The sequence below is a fragment of the Zeus faber genome (genome assembly GCF_960531495.2).
Source record: "Zeus faber genome assembly, chromosome: 4".
NCBI lineage: Eukaryota > Metazoa > Chordata > Actinopteri > Zeiformes > Zeidae > Zeus > Zeus faber.
In genome coordinates, this window is record NC_137191.1 from 13,960,810 (window position 1) to 13,973,309 (window position 12,500).

At 47.3% G+C, this 12,500-nt stretch overlaps 2 protein-coding genes across 2 annotated transcripts in view; one reads left to right on the top strand and one right to left on the bottom strand.

Moving 5' to 3' along the window:
- Window positions 1-2,022, top strand: part of LOC307229308 (beta-1,3-N-acetylglucosaminyltransferase lunatic fringe-like) — a 7,713-nt gene extending 5,691 nt beyond the window's left edge. The window contains exons 5-8 of the mRNA XM_079999279.1: window positions 34-119; window positions 225-384; window positions 483-568; window positions 982-2,022. Coding sequence (XP_079855405.1) covers window positions 34-119; window positions 225-384; window positions 483-568; window positions 982-1,048 — 399 coding nt within the window. The 3' untranslated portion in view covers window positions 1,049-2,022. The remainder of the gene's footprint in view (window positions 1-33; window positions 120-224; window positions 385-482; window positions 569-981) is intronic.
- A 2,432-nt stretch (window positions 2,023-4,454) lies between these two features.
- LOC307229748 (protein tweety homolog 3-like) overlaps window positions 4,455-12,500 on the bottom strand; it is a 28,614-nt gene continuing 20,568 nt past the window's right edge. The window contains exons 13-15 of the mRNA XM_079999804.1: window positions 11,228-11,401; window positions 9,943-10,018; window positions 4,455-8,035 (exon numbers count right to left, since the gene is read on the bottom strand). Coding sequence (XP_079855930.1) covers window positions 7,901-8,035; window positions 9,943-10,018; window positions 11,228-11,401 — 385 coding nt within the window. The 3' untranslated portion in view covers window positions 4,455-7,900. The remainder of the gene's footprint in view (window positions 8,036-9,942; window positions 10,019-11,227; window positions 11,402-12,500) is intronic.

Here is a 12,500-nt window from a genome sequence, read left to right on the forward strand (position 1 = left end):
AATATGTTGTGTGTAATTTGTGCTTGTGTCCAGAAGGAGGTGCACTTCTGGTTCGCCACAGGGGGAGCGGGTTTCTGTCTCAGTCGTGGACTCGCTCTCAAGATGAGTCCATGGGCCAGGTGAGAGGAAAAGAAGTGACTTACGACGGATCAAGTTCTCACGTCGGAGGTGAATGAACAAAGGTGATCAAACCTCCTCTGTTTCATATCTCCGTCATTTTTTAGCGCCGGCACCTTCATGGCGACCGCCGAGCAGATCCGTCTCCCCGACGACTGCACGGTGGGCTACATCGTGGAGGCGCTGCTGGGCGTCGGCCTCATCCGCTCATCGCTGTTCCACTCCCACCTGGAGAACCTGGGACTGGTGTCTGACGTGCACAAGCAGGTACAGACGCACATACCGACACGCCGCCATGTTGTGACGTCGATGTGACGTACGACTTAATAGTGTTGTTTGTATCTTGTGTGTTGTCCTCCAATCAGGTGACTCTCAGCTACGGCACGGTGGAGAGTAACAGAAACACCGTCGCCGTGAGAGGTCCCTTCTCTCTGTCCGAGGATCCTACAAGGTAGGAGGAAATGTGTGTGTGTGCGTGCGTGTGTGTGTGTCATTATTTGATATTCAAATATTAAACACTCTCCTGTTTGTCATTAATATGTTCAAAAAGTTCTAATTCTTTTCTCATAAGTGGAGGGTGCAGCTGCCAACTCAGCCCATGTACTTCAGAAACATCTTAGATTCTAAAGATTAGTGCTAAAAATGTGTTATTATGTTTTTCATGTTTAATTGACATTGACATGTTTCCTGGCTTTGTTGATTGCATGTATTTATGTGTGTATGTGCGTGCGTGCGTGTGTCTGTGTGTGTGTGGACATTTAGCGCATTGCACACTCCGTGCTCACGTTTGTTGCTGTTTCTTTTTCAATTCCCAGCAGGGCCACTTCCACGCATTGTGAGACTCACTTCCCTCTTTTCTCTCAGGTTCAGGTCTGTCCATTGTCTGCTGTACCCAGACACTACGTGGTGCCCCGGCCCCCAGATGCTCTAGCACCAGAGCGGAGTGCAGACACAATACGCACGGAGGAACGGGTCTGCCAGTTGGGCCGTACGCGATGCCCGTCTTTCTCTCTACGGGAGGAATGGAGGTTGCAGTTTTTGGAAGGATGGAGGACTCCACTTTGGGTCCCTCTGTGCTCACATTCATGAAGCCGACCGGCATCCGACGCTCACATCAGAGCAGGGGAGGGTCAAGGGTCGAATGCACGAGAGGGAAAATATAGATTCCCCAAACGGTATAAATGTTGCTGCAGGGACTTGGACACTGCGTCCAAAAGGACCTGCAGAAGAAAGGAGAAGCTTTTATTTTATTTTTTTTTTAAATGAACTCTCTCTTTATTGACGCCTGATGTTCTGGACGCATCCTCTTTATTTAAAGGGAAGATTCTTCCCCTGTGTCGGACAAAAATGAAAACGGGGATATGAAGACACGTCAGAATCAGTATTATTGCCTTCAATTTATCCATTTTTCCACTTTTTTTCTTGGATCGGTTTGTAAGCGTTAACCTCCTTCTCGCTCAGTGTTCCTGTACATTCCCTGCCTAAATGTGCCGTTGTCGTCTCTATGAAATCTGCTGCTGTTGTGTGTTTGTCGCGCATAAACGTGTGGCCTCGGTCACACGCGTGGCCCCATTTTACTACATAGATGAAGAGAAAGAAAGAAACAAACTCTCTCCCTCGTTCTCCCGGATTGAAATCAACGTAAAGTAAACGGCGGAAAAGCAACGTGAAATCGTAGGTATAGGCTCCAGATGAAGAAAGGGGTTTCAGAAAAAAAAAAAAAGAAAAAACATGCTCCCAATGAATGAAAGCATTTATGGATAAACAAAAGAAAATGAGGAATGCCATCGTGATAGAACACACACTTAACAATAGACGAAGTCAGAGAATTAAAGGAAGCGTCTGTTTGGAAGTCAATGGGGAATAAAACAATCCAAATAGTGACCAGCGATGGCAGGCAGGCTTTTCAGTGGTCACAAGATTTTTTTTTTTGTGTGTGTGTTTTTGTTTTTTTTATATATATATATAAATGCTGAGTTATCATGGTGTTAAAAAAAAGTTTAATATAAATTGTTATGTAGCTGTAACAAAAAATATGAGCTTTATTGAGAACTGACTCATGTTGGGTCGGATTATATTATCCTACAAATTAAAAGCAGTTTTTTTTTTCTCAACTGCTTTAATTTAACAGCACGATATATTTTTGATGTTGATTGTTTTGACTGTGCCACCTCTGTGTCCAATGTTTGTAATGAGTCTTCGTGCGCTCACTCCAGGATATCACCTGGACTGTGTTGCGGTCTGTTAAAAAAAAAAAAAAAAAAGCGAAATAAAAAAAGATCTCATGCATTACGGATCACGACGGGGAGGGTTGTTTTTTTGGAGTGAAAATAATACATAAAGTTTTCGAGGAGATTGAAAGCCGAAACTGAGGCTCCACCTCAGCTCCCTCCAACAGCACCGAGACCGCTTCTGCGTGCGCAACCTCCGAACCCCTCCGCCCCCTCGCGGAGACGCGGATGGTGCGACGGTGGAGCTCCCCGCCGTGTCGGTATCTCGTCCCGTCGCACAGCTCGGCGGCGTCCTCCGCACCGGCTTTCCCGAAGAGGGCGCTCGGCGTTCCCTCCGGGGGCGCGCTGTCGGCATTAAACCAGAGAAAGGACGACCTCGGGGCGACCTCCCTCCTCGTCGCCCCTCGTCTCCCGTCGCAGACTCAGGGCCCATCTCTTCCCACTGCACCTGGACCCGATATGCGCTGACCCGTCGACCCCACGAGCATCTTTTTTTTTGCCATTACTGTCTCCCATACTTTCATTACAAAAAATACAAGCCACCTCTCTACCAGTACTGCCTGTTGCTGTGTTCACCCTGCCGTGACTAAGAGTTGATTTGACGCTGTGACAGACGTCCTTGTTGTCAGTCACTTTGGACGAAAGCGTCTGATCAGTGACATCATGTGTCAGACACACTGACCTTTCACCTCTGACCTTCTCTAGAGGAGCCTTCAGGTCCTGTGTCCAAACCGGCCGTTCTAATCCGACCCCTGCTTTCCCTCAACCCACAGAATTCTGTTGGTCCACGACGCTCTAAGCTCAGAGAGATGAAGACAGACACAAAAGATTAGCCAGGCCTGTGTGTGTGTGTGTGTGTGTGTGTGTGTGCGTGTATGTGTGTGTGCCTGTGTGCGCACGTGCAATCACACATGTATGTTCAGAGGCATGTGACCCGTCTGGGCTCCATCCCGCTGTGGACTCTGAGAACTTGGAGTGGAGGGACCACAGGGAGCAGCTCCACAAACACCCAACCACCCACACACCCCCACACCCCCACACCCACACACACACACACACACACCCTGAAGCCAGGATGAGATCTCTGGGCCACAGTCTGTATGAAAGACATAACAACGCCACCTAGTGTTGGGATTGATCACTGCACGTGAAGAAAGAGGAGGAATAAAAGTTCCTTTCATGTTTTTGTTGACATGAGCAAAGTCAGTCATAGTCACACAAAAAAACAGCCATTATGTGGCTCAACGTTAGTTTTATATCACAACCCCCGTTCATCTGACGAACATGACATAACTTCAATTTAACAAGCTAATAACATTTACCTTGTTAGTACCAACATTTCGTCGGCCGCCGTGGCCGCCACAGCCCGAACCTGACTCTGAGGCACGTGGCCAGCGGGTCTTGGCGGAGCTCACCCCGGCGCACGGCTCGAGGAGCTCCGCGGAGAGCCGGCGCGGCAGCGGGCTCCTGTGAACGACCGCTGTCTGCCGTCACAGGCGCCGTCCTTCCCCCGCCAGCCAGCGAGTCACGGGGGTCAGGAGCTGGCTCTACACCGGCCAAGCGGGCGGCGGTCGTCGCTCCGTCTCCCCCGTCGTCTCAAATGCCTCCTTGTCGAGGCGCCGAGAGGGGCTTTGCGGCTCCCCTCTGCTGCGGACGCAGCGCGGGGTTCGCGCCGGGAGAGGGAAAGTTTCGCCCTCGGAGTGAACTCACGCAGCCACCGCGCGAGCACGCACGCACGCGCACACACACACACACACACACACACACACACACACACACACACACACACACACACACACACACACACACACGCACAGCCCAAAAGATTAGCTGCATCGACTCAGCCTCGCTTTGTGTTCTCACCCCCCCAAACCGCTATATTCAGCAAAGAGCGGATCCGTGAAGTTTGTTCCGATGGAGGATTAAAACTAGGAAAGTGGTCTTGGCGATCGCAGCCTATTGCGTAATAAGGCAGGTGTTACTATTTCCTCTGTCGGCTTATAAGTTCAAGCAGAACAACGCGCACGTCAAAACACAATTATTTTCCTCTCTCAGACCGTCACACACGCACGCACTTACAATAACCTCACTCTATGATCAGGAAGTTAAAGTTGCTTTAATTCATTTTTTTTTAACATTTATTCCAGGCTGAATGATATCATTACCACAGCTTTGACATGAACATCATTAATATTTTAAAGTTAAACCTTTAGAGAAAAGAAAGAAAAACAGCCAGAGGAAACAAAAGATGTCTACTACACCAAGACAGAACCGCATTTGAAGTCCTGCAAAAATAAATGTCCTGGGGTTTTCTCCAGCTTGGAGCACCACACAGTGCGAGACTGGCTCTCACCGCAGACATACAGGCCAAGTCAAATCACCAAAAAATAAAAAATAAAAAGCGTTAAACAGGAAGCCAAATAGCATTTTGAGTCAGGTGAGCAGACGAACATTGGAATACTGTTTTTCTTTTTTTAAACACTGCAATGCAAGACAGTCATTCACCATTAATAAGAGAGAGGGGGAAGGGAAGCTGCTCTTGCCTTTGTTCTCCTACCGAAAAAGCTAGCTATCGATTTATTTTTTAAAGTTTTTATTTGTACAAGACAAGAGAACCATTAAAAAAAATGCAGTGGTGCGAAGAGTGTCGTAAGAATTTAAAAACGTTATGAAAGGCCATCAGTGACAGTTCCAACCGATCTTTTAGACGCCGTTCGGTCCTACAAGCTCCGGCAGCGTCGGCGCGGTCAGATCGCACGGGTGAGATTGTCTCGCTAGTCCGAGAAGTGGTCGTCAGTTCAGGGGGGAAAAAAAACAGTAAGAATTGTTAAAAACACAACACCGGGGGTGGCCGGCTGAGAGGTGTGCTAGGGCTCCGCTAACTTGTATACTGTTAGTACGAGGTTCCGATATCTTCCTCACTACATACGGTAGGCATTCCTCTATAACTCAACAACGCACTACGGTACAAACCGTTATGCCGTCGGCGTGACGTCACGGCCGCGGGGCGCGCCGGCGGTACCTACAGCTCTGCTCGTGGATGTAAACAGAAGGATGGAATGAATAAACTGTGTGCACTGTGGGGTATGAAGGAGCGTGTCTCGTGTCCGGTCCCGTGGATCCGTGTTGGCGTGGGTCCGCGGACGTTGTGTCGCGACGTGTCTTTGTGTGTGTGTGTGTGTGTGTGTGTGTGTGTGTGTGTGTGTGCGCGCGCGTGCTGAGTAGAAATTGTGAAGGCTCGGTAACGCGAACAGGGACCACGGCCCTGGCTTGCTGCTGGTCGGACACACACTGATCACCACGGGAATACACACCGAGATATAGCGCTAACCAATCACACTGCAGGAATATCACACACGCACACGGTTTTCACGAGTACAGTTCTATACATTGTACAGAGTAGAGAATTGGGAGAAAAAAAAACACTTAAGAGTGTCCCTACCGTGCACACACACACACACACACACACACACACACACACACACACACAGACACACACACACGCCAGCAGCTTTCAGCCTGTGTGTGTGTGTGTGCTTGTATGGGCGTGTGGGTGTGTGTGTGCGTGTGCGCGTGCGCTCATTGTCCGTTTCTCCCGTTGTCACATTGAAAAGCATTTGTGCTTCTGGTACAAAAAAAACAGCAAAAAAAAACAAAACAACAACAAGGTACAGGTTGAGGGAGGTCGTGCTCCTTCAGCCCTGACCTCCCCCACGCCTCCAATCTGAGGTCGTCGTTTGACAGAAAAACAAAAGGGGTTCAGAAGAAGGAAGAGGTAAGAACAGTACAGAAGAAATAACAACATCATATTTGAGTTTAGTTGGTCACAGTACTACATCAGCTTTTGTAAAACATTAAAAAATAAAATACACAAGCACCCGCTGTCCTTTTTTTTTTTCCCCCAAAAAACATAAAAGTGATGCAGGATGTGAGTCTTCCGGTTTTTTCGACACCCATTTGGAATAATGGGGGAATTACTTTTGTTAATGCATACGCGTGTGTGTGTGTGTGTGTGTGTGTGCGTGTCCATGATCACACCTTTGCATGACGAAAGAAATTTAAAAAACAGAAAGGTTTCGTCCATTTTCCTTCCAGGTCCTCGGTTGGCAGAGTGAGGCACGCGCCACCCTGCAGACATTTCCGCCCATCTCATCCTTTTCCAAGTGTCCCTCCCAAACCATCCTTATTATTTACAAGACCAAGAAGTAAAATCCATGTCCAGGAGAGAGTGGAGAGAGAATGTTCCCTTGTTTTTCGGACGCGTCGAGGCAGTATGAGAGCGAGAGAGATAAAAACCAAGCATCCCTCATTTTTCCGAGTTTTATTTTTGGCACATGTCGAGCCCTCCGATGTCCCGTCTCTCTCGCCCGCGTCTTCGTTCCCGCACCGGATTGAATTCCAATAATATTCAGTCGAGAGCACGTATCGCCGCCACACGTGAAATTGTTATTATTCTCTCAACAGCAGTTCTGGCTCATGTGAAAAAAGAAAATGCGCTCCTCAACCTGCGTCCTGCACGCGCACTTGAATGGAATACGAGTGTGAGCACGTACGAGGGCTCAGTCTGTACGACACTGTAACGTTACACAGGATGTAGATGTCGTGTTTCCATCTAGTATCTACAGTCTCAGACACGGGTATAGGCTATCATTATTATTATTATTATTATAATTATTTTAATTATTATTATTATTATTATTAATAATAAACATGGCTTCTCAGATTCACAAGATTAATATCTATACCGATGGATATGTGTATTTAGGCTGTTTCCCTGCGTGTCTTTGTGTGTGTGTTTGTATGAGAAAGCCATGGCAACAATTCTATGATACATACTACGCACGCCACCATATTACCAGAAAAAGACTTGATTCCCCATGAAAATCGAATGAGATGCATATTGAATATTTACAGCTCTGTACAGCAGTTGTGTATTTGCATGTTTACATGTGGGTGTGGGTGTGTGTGTGTGTGCGTGTGTGTGTGTGCGTGTGCGGTTTCAGTACAACTAGCCATGGTGGGTGCAGTGTGAAGAGTCTCGACCGGATGGCAGTATACAGATGCCAATGGAGAAGAGATGGATTCTCGTCGATGCGAAGGGAGGAAGGATCCACAACTGTGGAAACGGCGTGGAGAGTTTGGTTACCTCCGTTTTCCTGGTCCGGTTGTGGAAGTTGTGGAACGATGAGCTTGTGGGAGCTTGTGGGAGTTTGTGTTCGCGGCGGGTGTGGGATGTCCAGAGACCAGCTGGGATGATGACCTGGGGTGAAAGAGGATCTAAGGGGGAGTAGAACTTGGATCAGCAAGCTTGAAAGTGCACTGGCATGCTGAGGTGCTTGGCTGACGAGTGCCGGTTTCTGTTAAACTGTCGGCATTGGATTTTCGGATGAGCGACGAGAACCCCTCTCGATTGGTCAAGCTTGAGAGATGATGGTTTTCCAGTTAATTCTTTTAACCCTCACTCGGCCCTCACCGCCGCCGCTAGGTCGGGTCTTGTTGGCTCTGAATACTGGATCTCGGCAGTGGGAGGTGTGGGGTCGTGGTGCTGCCCTCTAGTGGACAGAGGACTGTGGTCTGGCAGTGGGGTGGGGCCGGCTGGCCGGGTCCAGTTGGTCGTTGGGGACGGATCGTCGGTTCTGGTCCGGTCGGCTGGTGGCGAGGTACTTAGCTCTCATACTAGAGGTGTACTGAGGAGATAAACGAAAGGGGTGAGACGAGACGCAAGAAGGGGGAGGGGGTTGGAAAAGTGAGAAGTGCGGAGAGACGGATCGGGGGCAGTTGGGGAGGATAGATGGGAGAGGGGAAACGAGGCGAGAAAACGGGTAAAAGAGGAAACGAGAAGAAAGAAAAAGACGTCAAACCAAGAAAAGATTTGGAAGAATAAAGTAGAAAGAATGGATGACGAATGCTTGTCCCTTGTTAAGAAACTGAATGATAAAAATGGTTAAATATCTGAGCGATAGATAGATAGATAGATAGATATATAGATAAATAGATAGATAGATAGATAGATAGATAGATAGATAGATAGATAGATAGATAGATAGATAGATAGATAGATAGATATATAGATAAATAGATAGATAGATAGATAGATAGATAGATAGATAGATAGATAGATAGATAGATAGATAGATAGATAGATAGACAGATCGTATACTATGACCATGTGACACACAGAAACAGTAGAAAAGGGTTCACCAGTCATTTGGACAGCCAGGGGGTTGGTTAAAACAAACACTGTCTGAGAAGCTGATTAGATCTTGGGGTTGTTACAGTGAATTAGGAGCTGTGATTGGTTGGTCAGTTGTTTGTAGTTAGTGCTCTAGTTCTGATGTAGAAGGTTAGCCTGGTATGAGTTAGTTGTCTCTGAGGAACTAGCTGCGGATAAAGGGGCTCGTCGATGACACACCGCTGAACGGTCATTGCGATCGAAGGGAAACTCAGGGAGAAGGCGGCTGTCGGACCAAAAAAAAAAAAAAAAAAAAAAAAAATAAGCCCCCGGAGATAAATGACCAGCGGGCTGGTGCTGTGAGCCCGGATAGGAGGGCGGAGGCGGTCGCTCCTGAGAAGACAGTTTAATGTGTTCTCGTCATGACAGGGGTGAAGGGCCACAGGTACAGGGGACACATGCACCTTGACCAGAATGCACACATAGACACACTATGGGGGCGGGGGTGGGGTGGGGAGGGGTGGGGGGGGGAGGGGTGGGGTGGGGGGTATTTTACTCCTTATTTTGACCACAGAGTGCCCCCCCAGATGACACGGAGCAAACTAGATGTGAAGCTGTACATCATTTGTGGAGAAATGTCTTGTGCCGTTCGACCAAAACCCCAGAGACCGTAAAGAAAATGGCGCCGCTACGAACACCGGTCAAGCCCCATTTCCCCTCCTCATTTTTCTTTTGTAACATTACTTCACTCCGTTGTGCAGTTCAAATAATGACTAAACAGGTGCACCATTTGGATTAAACCTGGCACGCCTGTCTTTTATTATCGCACCCAAAGGAAAAAGCTGGTATATACATACATGCGTATATAAGAATGCGTTACAATTACACACTGGGTCTGTGTCCGAGCCGGAGACCTGCGAGACCTCCACTTCCCCTTTTTACCGCTGCCAATACGCGGTAGAACAACAAAACTAACCAGAGTTCTTACATCAGAAATAGAAAATGCCTGAAAAATGGGAGGACGGGGCAATCACACAGTGTCAAACTGTCCGAAAATCCGACTCCTCTTCCAGTGCGGGTGCAATTTTGTTTTTGCGAGCGTCAAACTTCGAGAAAAAATAAATTCTTTCATTGTCCCAGGCTGCCAAAATGACCAGGATAAGGCGTTCCACGACCCCCTCTCCAATGTGTGGGGACTTGCAGTGGAGCGGGGAGAGGGGACTAGCTTCCAATATCCACACGAGCACGGTGCAAACACACAGCCCAGGAGGTCACGACGGATTAGGTTTTAGTTCTTTTGGCACCGTGATGAGCGCCGAGTCACCTCTGCAAATTTGATGATCCTTGCTTTTTAGTCATTTTCACAGTGTGGGTATTGGAATATAGCCGAGGGAGAGTGTGAACTAGAAAGTGTGCACTTACAGAGGGCGGAGGGGACTCCCTGCCAATCAGGGGGGTGTTCTCACACCGAGGGTTCTGAAAGTTTGCATTCTGGCTCCTGTGTTATAGAATAAGAGGTTAACTGTGTGCGGTCCCACCTGCCACAGGAGAGCACGGTCAGAATAACGATGATCTGTGGTGCGTGACGTCTAGACTTTGTAGGATTAATTTTTCAATGTTTGGTTCCAATAAACGTTCAGGAAGGAACTCTCACTCTTTACCGCCAGGTCATTTCCAGAGAAGAATTGAACGTGAAAAATCGCAACACACTATGTTGGGTTACCATGAAATAAGGATTATTTGAAAGGAATATTTTCAACAGTGGTAACTGTTGAGCGCACCTTATACGAAGCGAAACAAAAACATACTTTGAATTCAACACCGCATAAATCTTAGTAAACTAAACCAATATCTAAAGGAGAAAATAATTTCTTTAAAGTAAAGGGATGTATGCACTTGTGTAACAGAGTTGGCCAAGAAAATAAATTCATTGCGCCACAAATAATTGTTTACAAAGAAATACATAATTAATTGAATGTCTGTATGAATGCCTAGGTTTTAGATGCTGACGTTTTATACTGTATATATATTAAAAAAAACAATAACTGCCTCAGCACGAAGACTCTCTTTCATTCACTTTTCAGTGTCTTCCTTTAGCCTTAACAGCCTATAAATACTTATAAATGTACTGATACGTAAAAAGCCGGCAGCGGGGTTTACAAGATGCTGATTGTTAAACTCCTGGAATACAGTTTGCGATTGTGCTTGATCAAAATTAACGTTGTATCAGGCGGTAAGTGATATAAAGATATCATTTCTGCCAAACAATAACGCACTTGTACACCTATTTGTGTTCTACCACATAATCGTTTGGTATTCAGAGCAGGCATTTGCGATCCTGTCGCTACAAGCAGCGTGAAGGTTCTGGCAGATGTTTGGGTGCCAACTGGTTGTTTTTTTTAAAGTGCCTTTTCCCAAAACTCTGGATATGTTGTATAAAGAGGACTTTACAGTGAGAGGAAACTCATGTTCTTCTACTATGAGCTAAGGGAATTCTAGTGTGGATTTCCTGAAAGTCTACGTAAATGACATACAGCTGAACGTGTGCCAGCGGACATGCGAGCCAGGACACAGCTAGCCGCTCTAATCTACAAACCAGGCAGTGGATAACAGCGGTGCTGACTGATCGGGTCTAAAAGGGCAAGCATCAGCTACGTACGGCAGGCAGTGTGTTCTTCTCTAGCCGCCAGGAGCGGTGCTAACTCACATGTACTCAGTGACGGGGGCATTGCTGACAGTGTGGGCTGTCGCGGGCAGGCTAGCTTCGCTACCATAGCTGGAGCCACAGCTGTAGAGACTGGGCATGTGAACGCGGTACAGGTTATCGTGCGCACCGCCTCGCGAGGCGCCCGACTCGTCCTCTCCGTCTTCCTCGTCCGTCCTTGGAGCGGTCAGGGCCAGGGCGAGGGCGGAGCACGGAGGGGCGTGAGGGACAGAAGGGGAGGGTAGAGAGGAAGGAAATCCAAGAGAGACAACAGAGTGTAAACAAGTGGCTGGATTGGAGGTTAGGAGAGTGGAGGGTACACGGCCATAACTGTAAAAAGACACTGTGAGCTCATGCATCCGGCCACGAAAGCGACTGAGGGTTTTGGGCGACATTCCCACACAATGCACCGGCCGAGTGCATCACGAGTACAGCAGGGTTTAACAGGATCCGTACAGCTGTTTTCTTTTTTTTTTTTTTTTAGATTACATATTATGTACTTAATAACGGGTATGTTTCTTATCCCTCCCTTGGTTAGGTAGCAGCATGCGGACATCTTCTTTTCAATTATGCTTGCTTGCCGATGTCTGTTTCAGCAGGAATATATTTCCCGCAGTCATTTTAAATGTGCTGATTCATGCATCTCTGAGGGCTCCACGAAAATACATTTGGAGAGAAAGAAATGTCACAAAAAAAGAAGGAATAACGGAAAAAAATAAATAAATCTGGCTTGGGCAAACCATTTTTTTTTATTAATAAAATGGTCAAAAATATGAAACGGTCAGCAATGTAAAAGAAAGAGGCGTCGGATAAGGTGTGTGCTGATTTGGAAGTTAGATCTCTGGCTACAGAAATAAAATGGACACCCAGCACGTGGGTCATCCATTATATGCGGACGGATATAGGTCCTGCGACTAAATAAATCCATCCTTTGATTCCCAGTCATTTTGAAATGCTGTATTTGTGTCACATCGTGTCTGTCCCTTTGAAAGAACATTCTACCGAAGGACCTGGGAGGAGACAGCGTGTGCGGAGGAGATGCCAATGCCCGTTTGGGGCCACCAGATGGCGATGTTTACCAAGTCAACTACAGTGGACTCAAGCGTGTCATCCCAAACAGCACAGTTGACATCATAAGCAACTAGTCCTCAAGACCGGTTGGCCCCATTATGTTCAGGACACAGGGATGTAATGGCAGTTTAAGGGTTAATGCCTGGAGGAGCGTAGAGCAATGCCGCTGCTCGGTCCCACTTATCAAGCCCCTTCATTCCAAACT